Here is a 14175-nt window from a genome sequence, read left to right as displayed (position 1 = left end):
AACCCAGATCTATAGCTATGGAAGCTTGATCTACAACCTCCTCTTAGAAGCTATGGAAGCTTGATCCTCTGATCTGCAACCTCCTCTTAGAAGCTATGGAAGCTTGATCCTCACTTACATTTCCTTCCTTCATCCTTCTTCCTTGTCCAACCTCCTTTTACAGAGTGTAACAGCAGAGCTTAGCTATGGAAGCTTGATCTGCAACCTCCTCTCAGAGGCTATAGAAGTTTGATCCTCACTTACATTTCCTTACTTCATCCATCTTCCTTGTCCAACCTCCTTTTACAGAGTGGAACAGCAGAGCTTAGCTATGGAAGCTTGATCTGCAACCTCCTCTCAGAAGCTAGGGAAGTTTGATCCTCACTTACATCCTTCTACCTTGTCCAACCTCCTTTTACAGAGTGTAACAGTGGAGCCAAGCTATGGAAGCTTGAGTTGCAAATGCTTTGGCTCTCATAATCTTACTCATTGTCTCCTCTCATCCCCTCCAATATCCTCTTTCAAAGTGCAGTAATAGCACAGCCAAGCCCTTGGAACTTGCTCTACAACTCCTTCTCTTTTTTACATCTCCCTAGTCTAAGTTTTTTTCTCACCATTCTATTTTTCTTTGCCATCAAGGTTTATAATCTCTCTAATATATACATCTGATGTCTTCTTCTAGAGCTCGAAGGCCTCCGATCAGTATTCAATCTCTCTCTTGTAGCAGTGGTCAAGATGAGGATGGGCACTGGAACATCAAACAGTACGAGAAGTGGAACTGGATTACGATGCAGCCTAGTACAAGAGGAAGCCACAAGGTGTCAAAGCGATACGTTGATATACAAAGTCACCATTGGAAAGGGCGGATATTGGAGCTCAAACAAAATCGTGATGGAAAAAAGCTAGCCAAGGTCCAACATGTTTACAAGGCAACAGAGCTGAAACTAGCAGACCATGACCAACGTCAACGATTTCCTGCAAATTGTAAGTTATTTCACCACTTTATATTCTTGTTTTTAAATCAATTGTGTGCTAATAATGGTATACTGAGCACTGCTTTGATTGTTCTTGGGTTCCTGTGCGTAGATATTTTTCCCTCAAACTATAGTGAATGGGAGCCTATGGAGGCAATTTCAGGAACCTTTGAAGCATACCATGTGGAGCTTGGTAGTTTAATCTTTGGAGGGTGTCCAGCTGCACAACTTCTTGCACGAAACATCTTCTTCTATGAGGATACATATGTGGTTCCCACGACAGCAAATGGTACTGGAAAATTAGTTCCAAAACCTACGCCAACTCTCACATCTATTGAATGGCCAATTCCAGACAATGCTTCAGTGGCCATGGCTTGTTTGCAGATCGAAAGCAAGGTGCAAAATGCTATGAAGTGCACATATGGATCTCACAAAGCAACCATAACCTGCTTCATACCTCTACACCTCTTTGTGTACCTGTTCCGTACAAGTGACACACATCGTACCCCAACTTTATGGATTGCAAAGGGGGAGAGAGCTCTGACTTGTTTCTTATCACCTGCATGGGATAAAAAAGTTGTTCAACACAATGGAGACACCATCAGATGCGGAGTAATTGTTGAGAAGGTTGTGATGCGCTATCATATTGCCAAGCAACAGTTGTCCATTGCGTTTCCTTACAGGCGATGGAAGCTTACAAATGGAGAATGGGAGGCGTTAGACTCCGACACAACCTCTACAGAACAGGGTGTGCTACATATATCCATGCAAGGTGGGGATGTAGAAGATGTTACTGTGAATGATGACTGGTCCCTTGCCAACTTACGTGACTACTTAGTTCTTCGATTCTCACTCAGTGGTGATTTTGCTTTGATAATCAATGGTAGAGTAGTGCGCAAAAGGCAGGAACGATCTTTTCTTTGTAGAGAAATTACTTTCCCTGGCTGTGTAGCTATCAGATAACCACTGGATATGTAATCTTGAATTGAAGTAAATACAATTTCAATTTTTTTGCCTCACTGTCTTATTAAGGTTTTTCAATTGTCTTGTGCAGTTTTATTTTTTTGTGATAGTGTAAGGTTGGTCACAGAAGCATCTGTGGCGTGAGCCACTAGTAAATTGGAAATGACCTTGCGATGGAAGGATACGTTCTTGCTTTCGCATACCATTTTTTAAAAATTTTTTGGTACTTACAAATTTTAAAAGTTTTTAAAAATTTTATAACAAGGTCACCCATTTATAAACGATACTTTACTCATTTACATCAATTGACAATTATCGTTCTCTCCTAACACTTGCTCTCAATTTCGCACACCTTTCTGTATCGCACACTCTCTATTTCCTCCAATCACTCATAGCATGGCACCTCTACTTGATGCACTTATTGCACAGCTAGGAAAGCTTGAGTTACTTCATAGGGTTGATGAGATCGTCCCTATGTTTGAGGGAGCAATTGATGTACGTGCAACAATGCATCTACACGCGGATGCTTTTACAGATGTCATTCAGTATATGGATGAACACATCAGCACGTACTCCATCATGTTTGAGGGTGATGAGGGCTTATGGGTTCCAGTTGACCTCATCAGGTACATATTCAGGGAAGACAAGAATTTTAGATTTCGCCTATCCAGGTTTTTAAAATCCCTCACAGAAAAGGACTACAGAAATGAGGAGGAAGACTTACTCCTGGAACTACAGATGGGCAACATCGGCACTTCTTTCCTAAGCTGGGACATGGTTTTGGTCCTTTTGTTACAAGAGGGTGTGGCGAAAGAAAGTGGCAAGGAAAAAGAAAAGGGCAAAGTAAAGCTAATGGAGCAGGTCCAAGAGGCCCATGCTGAGGAAGAGAATGTTACAGAACAATGGGAGGCCTCAATGGCATTGGTGGCTCTACAAGATAATGTCCCGGAGGAGGTTCCGGACCTAGTTCTAGAGGGCGATGAAGTACTCGAGGAGGTCCCAGACCTTGTTATCATGTCTTTGCATCCAATCATTATTGATGGGAAAGAGTTTTTGTTTTTGGATGACATTGCCAAGACACTCGAGTTTCGTGAGGATGAGGCACTTTCTATTATTGTCGTGAATGCTGGGGGTCAAGACAAAGGAAAAGTGAAAATTTCTTTTGAAGATGACAACCTCACAAAAGCGCTTGCATATGATATTGGTAGCAGTACCTTGGAAGTTGTAGTGGCCAAAGCGCTCGTTGAAATAAAGCAAGAAGTGCAATTCTATGAGAGCGTAGCTGCCTTTGAACCACACATGCCCTTGGTTGCTGGCGATGCTCAAGACCAAGGAAGCATAAACCTGACGAATGAGCAACTAGTTGCAAGTGACGATGCAACTGAGGTATGTCCTTAATTCTTAGTTGTAAAGCAAATTATTTTTTGTATCATTTCACGCTTCCTAACTTCTATATTGACATGTTGACAGACTGCTTTTGAAGTGGACAAGTTTGCTATGCGCGTAGGAGGAACGCGGCCAAAGTCAGAGGGTCGAGATGCATCCCTTTGGCACTACATACCTGCCCTCAGGGACGACATAGTGCGGGTTTTTCATTTAGAATATGCAGAGATCGCCTATGCCGAGCTCCTAAAATGTAAAGCACTTAGTGCAGTCTTGTCGGAGAACCCCTTAGCCTCGAACATAAATAAATGTATTTTGGTAGCTAGGGAAGCTGCCTTGTATTGCTTCACGGGCAACCATCCTGGCTCAGTTTTAGGCCATTGTGCCCTTTCTCAGGCTCAAGGAATCAATGAGCCGAGTGATGTATTCCAAAGCTTAGGCCAGAAACCAGCCTCTAGAACTCTCTCTCCTGAGCTCTTCCAAGAGCTTATTAAAAAGATGTAATGCAAACTTCTCTTCCAAGTTTAATAAAATTTTTTTGTTGTGCATTGTAAGTTGTGATTTTTCCTGGCAATTTTAAGATTTTGTTCATGTGTTCATAGAAAAAATTGTTTAGGATTTTTTTTAATTGTGATCGTGATTAAAAAAAGTAATCAAGATTGGGTTAGAGCGGTATGAAAAAATATTGTATTTATAGATGTAAACACACTCACATATATGTATATATATATGTACATATATGTATATATATACATATATATATATGTGTGTGTGTGTGTGTACCTATATATATATAAGACTCTGGGGCTATTGAATGATATATATATACATATATATATATAAAAGATGTATAGGATATATATATATATAAGACATAAGATATTATAAGATTTTAAGGCTATTATCAGATATATATATACATATATATAATATTTTATATAAATATATAAGATTTTAGGGCTGTTAGGGCACCTAAAGGGTCTTACGAGCCTCACCAGACCATGTGATATCAAAAAAAAATTAAAAAAATACCATGTGCGCTATGGCGCGTAAATCGACATTTTGACCTGGTCAAAGTGCCGATTAACGCGCCGTAGCGCACATGGAAAATTTTTTTTATTTTTTTTATTTTTTTGGCCTTGAGGCTCATAAGGCACTCTATAAGGGTCTCTTGGTGCATTTATAATGGTCATATGAGCCTCACCAGACCATAGATATCAAAAAGTAAATAAAAAAATGCCATGTGCGCTACGGCGCGTAAATCTCCATTTTGACCTGGTCAAACTAGAGATTAACGCGCCGTAGCGCACATGGCATTTTTTTTTTATTTTTTTTCATTTTTTTTGCCTTGAGGCTCATAAGGCACTCTGTAAGTTTCTCTAGTTGACTTTATAGGATCTACATTTTTTGTATATATAAATATTCATATATATGTGTGTGTGTGTACATATATATATATATATATGTGTGCATATGTATATATATTTATATATGTATATATATGTGTGTATATATGTTTGTGTGTGTATATATATATATGTGTGTGTGTGTGTGTGTGTTTGTGTGTGTTATTTCCTGTGTGTAGTGCTTTTATAATTTTTAAATGAAATGTTCATTGGCACTGAGCATACAAAAAAAATGGACTCAACAAAGAATGTAACACAACTCACAAAGTTTTCATTAATGTCTGAAAAAGCTACAAAGGAATCTGGGAACATTACAAAATTTTGTAGGGAGAATTACAAAATGGGTTAGCCTATTGAGGTAGAAGGCTACGCTCTAAACGTAGACGTAGAGCTAGGGACATATCTACAGGCTTCAAAGTAACTCTCTTTGCATGTACCATAGCCAGCACTGAGTCTTCAAAAACAGAAACTACAATATCTTCAGCAGCTTCTTGAAGAGCTTCAAGAGCTGTGCTCTGTATGCGGTCAACCCTGTCAGAATATTTTTCCATTGTTTCTCTCACCAGTCGAGAGAATGGTGCCTTGGGGATGAGAAGATCTGTGCTTTTCTAATATTTCCTAATCTCTCGTAGCGCGACTGTCCCTGGCCTCCATTTTCTCTTCTTCTTTGTAACTGGTGGAGGCGGTGGTGGTCTTTGATTCTCCCACGGTGGTCGTTCAGACCTGAACTTCTTTTTCTTTTGTGCACGCTCTTCCTCTTCTTGTTGGTCCCGAAACTTGCCCTCCATTCTTTTACCACACTTCTTGACTGGCCGCCTGGATGTTGTGGCTGCCTGTGGCTGTGCTTGGCTTGCCCTCCTTGCGTCCTCTTTGGGCTGCTGTCTCTTTTGCATTTCTGTCTCCCAAGCTGCCCTCACAAGAGCAAACTCTTTGTCAATGGTATCTTTCGTGATGCCGTAGGACAAGAGCTCGACCTCCCTGTTCTGTAAGATAACCTCTAGCTGTTCTAGGGTGTCGGCCTCAATAACAATCTCCGGTGGCTGCCCCTGACCTTCCTCGGCTTCTTTTCGACGCCGCTCTTCTTCTGCTTCTCTACTAGGCCCTGCTTCTTCAGCTTCCTTCCTGCGTTGTGCTTCTTCGGCCTCCTTCCTGCGCTCTTCTTCTCTCATCTCCTTTGCCTCTTGCTCTGTTACGATAGGTAGACTTGTCCTTTTTGCTGTAGCAGGTAGTGGGCCGAGTTGATCGAAAAACCGCAAGTCTTGCTCCTGTTCTTCTGGCATGGCCTAGGTATTTACGAGTGCAAGAGATAGTGGGAGGGCAAGAGAGAGTAGAGCACAAAGAAGAAATTGAAATGTGGTTTCTATAAATGAAAAATGACTTAAATATGTCTATAAATATAATTTTTTAAAACTTTTAGAAAATTTAAAAACACAAAAAGATTATAATCAGAGAGTTTAAGCCCATGAGGAACCACACCGACGCTTGCTTGCTACCCACTGCCGTAGTCTCTCCCTAGCATTTGATCTGTTGTATCCTTCAGTTCTTCTTGCATTAACAGTTTTCATTATTTGACGCCTAAGAGACAAATTACCGCGACTTTTCTGCCTTTTTTTGCCAACCAGAACGCGATAGAACCAGTTGAACATTTCATGGAGTGCATTACTCTTGACTTTGCCACCACCATGGCGAGTGCCCTTAAAATACACGGCCTTTGCTTGGTAATGTGATTTCTCCATGCCTTGATTGCTCCAAAGTGCTAAAGAGCCATATCTATCGAGAAAGTATGGCCCATGTGCATACAATATATGCTGCATAGAAAATTACAAAAAGTCAACAAACAGTATGAAGAACATACTACAAGGACACAATAAATACAACATTACCATGTAGTGAGTAATGTGTGTTTCTCCCCATGCCTCGACCATTTCGTCTGTGAATCTACAAGTGGCTTGTTTAAGTGCCTCAATACCATGGTCATCCAGGTGAGGTCGCTCTAGAAGATCGACCATTTTATTACACACCTCCCATACATGTGCACGTTTTAGGCCAAGCCTGGCATCATTTCCTCGATATGTTGTGACATCACATATCTTCTTCCAAATTTCAAAGTCAGTGTGGCTATGAGAACCCAAGTGGTTTGATAGCAAGTGTCTTGCCTTTGATCCACCCATGCAAATTTTATTAGGGTTGTCTTGTGTAGGGTTTGATTTTCTGTCCTTTGTCAAGACCACTGCTCCAGCATGTAATCCCATAGAGGAAAGTACACCCTCTAGTGCACGTATTGACTCTTCTCGTCGATCTTCGGGCTCCATGTTCCAGACATAGTTTATGTGGAGCATCAATAGCTTATCCAAAATCCTCAGTCTTGCATGTAATGTGCACACATGCACTTGACATAGTGGAATTTCCAAGATTGGGTTCCAAGCATTGTCCTCCTGGTCACGACTAGGTGGCTTGCTCTGGTCACAACTTAATATGCCATTATGCCATACCTTTGATCCTTTCCTCTGTTCAGCATAAAAAACGATTGCTTTTTTTGCACCCACCTGTTTTTGACTTTTGCCTTTGCTAGGTTGTTTCCCTTTTACTCTTGAGTCTACTGCTGTCTTGGAATGACAACAGTAAACACATGAGAATATAGTATTCGCACCTGTTTTACAACCCAACATACACTTTAAGGTTTTTAGATCGCCACCCAAGTGCCATTCAACGTTAAAGCAGCCTATTCCGGGAACATCAAGCTTCTGACCATTGACCTGACAAGAGACGACATGTTGAATGCCAGACCGTTCAAAATACCACCTCAAGGTATCATGGTTCTCTTTTGGGAGGACCCATGCTGCTTGCCACCAGATGTTCTTCTCTGATTGAATGCCGTAGTAGTCTTGCTTATGCCCTTGACCCCTATTGTTGCTGTCTTCAGTTGCATCCAACTCTTGGATCTCTAAAGGCCTTCCTCTAAGTGCTCGGCTCATCAAGGTTAAACTAACACGCTCCAATCTTTGACCTTTAACCACTTGACATTCATCCAGCTTCAAGACAAACACGGCATTTCCACCTGTCTCTTCAAGTGTGAGGCCATAGTACTGAATCATTGCTTTTTGTAGCACTTCCATGTCAATGTAGACATTGTTATATGCATTGTATTCAAAGGGTTTGATTGTTGGCATTGGCATAATATCCTCCACCCACTTGTACCCACCCTCGAACATGGATGCAATATCACCATTAGCACACTTCTTTGCCATCTGTAAGCTATAAAGTGTTGGAAGCAAGGATTGCGTAACTCCCTTTGCTCGCAACCCTAAAGTGATTGACCTGTACATTGCTCTGTAACCTTTCTGGCTAATACCTGCTGAGTCACATATATCAAGCATCTCTTTGGGGGTGACAATTTCTTTGATTTCCTTCAAGAAATGTTGACGAAGGGTCTCCCGCAGCTTATCATTACCAGAACCTGTTATCATTTCCATAATATCCTTCTCCTGAAGGACATGCTGAAGAAGGGAGGCATTAACATTGTCCTCAGCGTTGTTACATCCTAGTATAGCTGTTGCACAAGCCCTACAATCACAATGGTCAACCATGAGAGATGCTTTATTCATTAATTGCTTCTCAAAGCTGCTATAATTCCTACAAAAATTTTTACCTGGTTGTTTGTTTACGCCTCTTGCATGCGCCTGCTGTCTTTGAAAGCAACCCAACAGCTTTACGTTTTCTTTGCCTTGCGTGATATCCCATGGGAAGATGAGTGAAATGGTGAACACGACGCCGAAGATTACGAGTGGAGTGTTGAAGACGAACATAATTATCGGTAAATTGATTTATTGTGCGCACACGATCCGCTAGATTATTCTTCTGCACCTCAAGCTCCTCTGAGAGCTCTTTAATCCTCTGCATCAAACCATTGATCTGCTTAGTCGATGCCGCTTGAAGCTGGTCGAAGACAAATTGTGTTTGCCTCTTTTCAGCTGCCTCATCTAGCCACAACATGTGTAATCTCCTACAATAGCCAAGAAGCCCATTGAAACCATCACCAACAAACATAAGAAAACTTGTAATGCTTTTGAATGGTGGAGGGGCACCAGATATTGGATCTGGTGGATAAAGATTTCCATCAATCCAAAGATCAATGGCCTTTGCTCCTTGCATTCGAAGCTGATCGTATGAAATATTGGGTGCAACATGCCTACTGCGTAGGGTTGCGTATTCTGTCTCCAAATCAACCTGAAGGCGGATCTTAGAAGGCTTATTGGTGATGTCTTGTAGTGCCATCTACAAGAAAGTAGGCTTGTAAGCTTGGGTTGAATAGGAGTGGAAGGAGCAGGATATGGTATCAAAAAATAATGGGAAGAATGGAGATGAGGGTTGCTTCTCTAGAGCTGCATTGTGGATAGAGAAAGAAGCCAGAAAGGGAGCCAAAGAAACATAGAGAGGGTTGGCAATGGTGAGACGAAAATGCAAAGGAGACAATGCATCATGGGAAGCTTCTTTAGTGCAAGCTATGGCTGCTAAGCAATATAGAGAGAGAATACTTCATGAAAAGGTTCTTCTGTGCTACTACTGTGGGTTTGGAGAGAGAACCAAGTATTGTAGAAAGAATGCTCCTGGTAAGCTTCTTCCTTGCAAGCCATGGCTACTACTGTGGGTTTGGAGAGAGAAGGCTCACTTAGGAGTACAGACCTGCTAGCTATGGAGAGAGGACCAAGTACTGTAGAGAGAATGCTCATGGTAAGCTTCTTCCCTGCAAGCCATGGCTACTACTGTGGGTTTGGAGAGAGAAGGCTCATTTAGGAGTACAGATCTGTTAGCTATGGCTTTTGGAGTAGAGAAAGACGCTTTTTTCCATGGAGAAGGAGTGCAGGGCGTTTTAGAGAGAAGATTTAGAGAGAGAAAGAGATCTGGTGTACACACAAAAAAGGGGGGAAGAAAGTGACGAATTTTTGGAATGTTTGGAGTTTGAAAAGGTTACTGCAGGCTATGATTACTGACTGACAGCCCATTACAAAGCTTTAAAGTCACCTAGGTGGCCAGATCTAAGAATATCTCCTTTTTTTTATTTTTTTTGTTTTTGTGAAAAATCAAATATATGCTTTTAGGACTAGGCTTCTAGGCTTGGTCAAAGATGGATTAGCATTTTAAGCATTTCACTAAACGTCCAAATTAAAGGGCCCAAGAAGACTCCATTGAGTTCCTAATGCCAAGTCACTCTACTCTTTTTCTATCATTTATACTCTAAGCTAATGTACAGGGGTTGTCAAGAGATGTATGCCATCACCACATATTCAATGCAAGCATTACATTTTATAATATCACCCCTATGGATACCTTCATTTGCTTTCCATTCTGCTCCAACTGCAATATCCAAGTCAGACTCAAACATATGTGTAGATAGCCACATTGCTTTTGTCCTCTTCATGTTTGCTTCTCGAAAACATCCCACAAATAAATGAAGAGGTATAAACCATGATAGCCTAATCCTCTTAGAAATCCTTCCTGCTTTCATAGACTTCTGACTATCCAAGACAATCTTGGATTTAAATGCTACTAGAGTACCTTTGTCTGGAAAGTCCCAATCTAATGAAGTTAGGCTTTGTATAGCCAAACTCTCCATCTTCCATAAGCTTCTGGTCTTGTAGGGACAATATACTTAGAGTTGTATAAAAATATTTGTTTATCAATGAAAAACGCAGATGGTTGATCATAAAATAATACTTTTCCCAGATCAACATGCATGGCTTCGAAAGTCTCGATGAATGACTCCATAGGTTGCCACTCAATGCTTGTTGATGGATATGCATCTATCACATACACAACACATGTGAATAAGCCATAGAATCATAAAGAACATAAGTAAAATTAGCAAGAAAATATCTTACAATGAGCTTGCAATGCAGATGCTGGAGTAGAAGGATGCATGTGCATCTCTCTTGTCATGTACACATGTTGCACCTTTGCCTTCCATCCATCTTTTGCTATCTTGAATTCCAAGATACGTCCCTTTGAATGGTATTGTACTAAGCCTCTTCTTTGCCTTTTTATCCTATGAGGACCTTTGCATGATGGTATTGTACTAAGCCTCTTCTTTGCCTTTTTATCCTATGAGGACCTTTGCATGATGGTTGCATAGTCACGCAATCATTTAATTTGAAGTTTATGCCATTCCACACACCCTAATCTTCTTTAACATTATGAAGAATACATGATGAAATGGCATTAGGAGTGCGCCTTGGGTTAGACTATTGTCTCGACATTGTTAGATGATAAATAGAGGAGAGGATGATACAAAAAGACGACTAGAAAGAGGTACAATCATGGTAGATTAGGGAATTCAAATGCATTTACTCCTTTTGGGAGAAACCTAAATTTCAAATTTTTACTATTTGAAGTACTGACATTTGGCACGTGAGGACAGGCCCTTGAAGTTGGAACCCACTAAAGTGACGTTGAAATAGCCGCACTGTATCACATTAAAGTGGTGATAATCCACTAAAATAGCCAAAACTAGTGAAGTTAGTAAAAAGTGGATATGACACCCAATGTCATATTTATGGTTGAATGTCATATTTCTATTGGTTCAAAGCTTAATCTAAATCCAGTACAAGTGATTAAAATGTGGCCCTTTTTTAAATGTTTTTAGTCCTAATGCCATGTTTGGTGAGAGTACAGCTAGGTCCATTTACTGCGTTACCCAACCCAAGGGACACCTCCATAACTAATGGATCGAATTCAATGGGATTAGTCATTGGATTAAGCCTAATGGCAAAAACCAAGTTCACGTAGAAATTAATTTCTCTTTAATCCACCCACTCAAATCTGAATGTTTGCAAGAGTCCAACATTAGCCATGTAACAGGTCTAAACTATGGTTTACCCTATGCCCATATTTCAATTTTGGGGTCTAACTACCCAAATCAAATTAATTTTGAGACCCAATTCCTACTTTCAAAAATTAAAAATTAAAAAACTTCACAGAAAAACCAAAAAATGTAGAAATCATAGAAAGTACAAAAATGGTGGAAGAATTAGGGGATTGAGGGTAACAAGAAGCAAAGTAACAATTGCAAGAATCATACAGAATGCAAAAACAAGCATAAAATGCATAACAATCTACAAACAGAATTGGTTTTCCTACTCTAATCTTTCCTTGTTAGCATAACGTCGTTACTATGTTTAAAACTGAAACAACACACATGCATTCAAGACGCAATGGTGGTGGCTAAGCGGTGAAGTTGTTCCTCGACAGCAACACCAATTATGGGTGTCCCTAATGCCACGAAAAAGGTGCAAGTGCACTACCAATATCATAGGGAATTGCTAAACCATCACCAAGAGCTTAACCAAGCAACCAATAATATAGCATAGCTTTGCCTACAATGGACGTCACAGTATGTCAATTACCTCGTGAATGCTCGGATTCCTCAATCCTCGTAGGAAGTGTCATCAATGGAGTATGTGAGAGATTAGTCTCCGTATTGTCGTTGCACACAAGAGAAGCTCCACCCTCCTGGGGTAGCTCGATCTCAGGTTGGGTTTCCTTGGTACTAATAATGAGCTATGTCATGGTTCCAATGGCGTACGATTGAGCAGATTCTCTACCAACTTGTCCATGATCATGTCTTTGACTAGGACTCTAGCTAGTGCTAGTTGGGCACCCTTGGCCAATGAGGCTTTGGATGATACATCCCCTATCTCTTGGATGACTTCTACAACCTTGCCTTGCAAATTATCTACCAGGTCTATTGCCTAGCAGCAGCACTCATCAAAGATGTAGTGCCTAGACTGGTAGAGCTTGTCGTAAAGCCTCTTGCTCTTAAGACCAATACTGTGTCGATCGCAATGAGTGACAAATCACCTCGTCTTCTATAAGTATTGCATCTCATATGGAGATACTAAGATCTAGAAATGTAATCTTGCATTATTTCTCCTTCCCCTTGCTTATATATCTGTAAAATATGACGCTATCTAGCTCCATTGGGAGAGTGGCTAGCTCCACTAGGAGAGAATCCCACAATAAAAGTGTGTCTTGATACCTCATAGCTAGCCTTTTTAAGTGGGTTTAGTGATCTAAACCACTTGCATCCATCCCATGGCCTCGCAAATTCGATCAAACTTCTCTAGGTACTGAATGGGATCTCCAATTTCATCAAATTTGGTCATCATCCTTGAGATGTGGAGTGGCTTGGTTTTGCCCAACTCTGAGCCTCTTGGTGTGCTACGTTTGTTACAACCCCCCTTCCCATTTCAAACATCATCCTTAGCATGTCTTTTGCGTATTCTCGTGGTGGTGGAACGTAAGAAGGTGGTTGTGGGAAACCCACTTTTTTAGCATATGAGATCTCTAGCCCTACGTAAGAAGGTGGTTGTGCAAAACCCACTTTTTTAGCATATGAGATCTCTAGCCCTACGTAAGAAGGTGGTTGTGCGAAACCCACTTTTTTAGCATATGAGATCTCTAGCCCTATGGGGTTAATGGAACTTGTCCTTTGCCAATTTGGCTTTGAGGCTGCATGCTCACTACGTTGAGGGCACGTTCTAAGAATGCTCACGTGGATTCCTTTTGTGTTAAGGTAGTCCCTGACAATGGCTCTTCATCATTCCTTGTGTTCCACATTCCTCCTATAAACAAAGAAGAACTGGAACTTGGTTCCATAATAACGGCACTTCTATAATGAGCTCTTTTAAGGAGCAGGACTTTTACTTGCATTGTGTACATTTGCTATTAGGTGTATTGAGGAACATGTGCCCCTAATGGTACACAGAAAGAGACATGTCCCTAATTGCCATTTGTTTGATTGTTGGACTTCTTGTTGGTCATGGTCAACTGGGAGATAAACTAAGCTCAGCAAGATCAACACCAAATGTTTGAAACATTGTGGCGTCTAACGTGGTTTGATTGTTTCTTGTGGGAGCAAACCTTGAGGTTCTTGGTCCGACTCTCACTCCTTCACTAGAGCTTTGCCCAAAAATATGGTGGTTTAATACCTTCTTCATAAAATTTGTAGTGTTATTTATAGAGCCAGTTGATGAATCCAGAGCTTAGAGGATTGTTAGCAACCCCTATTTCCAAGTGTTCCGATGTTCCTCCACTTACGTCAGTGTTTCGTTCTCATTTCTAGGCATATTTCATAAAAGGGAAGTACGTGAGAACCAAGTTCATACAAAAAAAGATGTGATCTTACGTGATGCAGCCTAAACATATGAAATTGTAGATGTGAACCTGGACGTGTAAGCTTGTATAGAAGCACGTGAACCTGGGCATGAGTCTATAGACGTGACCCTATATTTGTGAGCCTGTAGACGTGAGCCTACATATATGAGTCTAGAGCCAAGAACCTGCAACCGTGATCCTACAGACGTGAGCCTAGAAATAATCAAAAAATCATTTTCGAACATGCTCAAGAAAGGCTTAGGAACTTTGATGCGAACCCCCGCTAAACTAATTGTTGGAAATGACGATATAGTCGACTG

General features: G+C 40.8%; 1 protein-coding gene across 1 annotated transcript; it reads left to right on the top strand.

The window, feature by feature from the left end:
* Positions 1-605: 605 nt before the first annotated feature.
* Positions 606-13376, top strand: LOC147607440 (uncharacterized). Its single transcript, XM_086790750.1, has 5 exons — positions 606-963; positions 1066-1762; positions 3128-3302; positions 3387-3503; positions 13275-13376. Exons 1-5 carry the CDS (start codon positions 648-650, stop codon positions 13374-13376), a joined length of 1407 nt encoding a protein of 468 aa, XP_086646876.1. The 5' UTR covers positions 606-647.
* The last annotated feature ends 799 nt before the right edge of the window (positions 13377-14175 follow it).

The sequence above is a fragment of the Cibotium barometz genome, chromosome 55 (assembly GCF_041138505.1).
Source record: "Cibotium barometz isolate CiBa-2024 chromosome 55, ASM4113850v1, whole genome shotgun sequence".
Classification (NCBI taxonomy): Eukaryota; Viridiplantae; Streptophyta; class Polypodiopsida; order Cyatheales; family Cibotiaceae; genus Cibotium; species Cibotium barometz.
The sequence above is the reverse complement of the archived record's forward strand: the minus strand, read 5'-3'. Positions and strand labels throughout refer to the sequence as shown.

Coding starts and splice junctions, on each gene's coding strand:
- LOC147607440 (XM_086790750.1), top strand. CDS start 648: ATGTCTTCTTCTAGAGCTCGAAGGCCTCCGATCAGTATTCAATCTCTC. Junction 3,303..3,386: donor CAAGTGACGATGCAACTGAG/GTATGTCCTTAA, acceptor ACATGTTGACAG/ACTGCTTTTGAAGTGGACAA. Junction 3,504..13,274: donor TCAGGGACGACATAGTGCGG/GTTTTTCATTTA, acceptor TTTTGTGTTAAG/GTAGTCCCTGACAATGGCTC.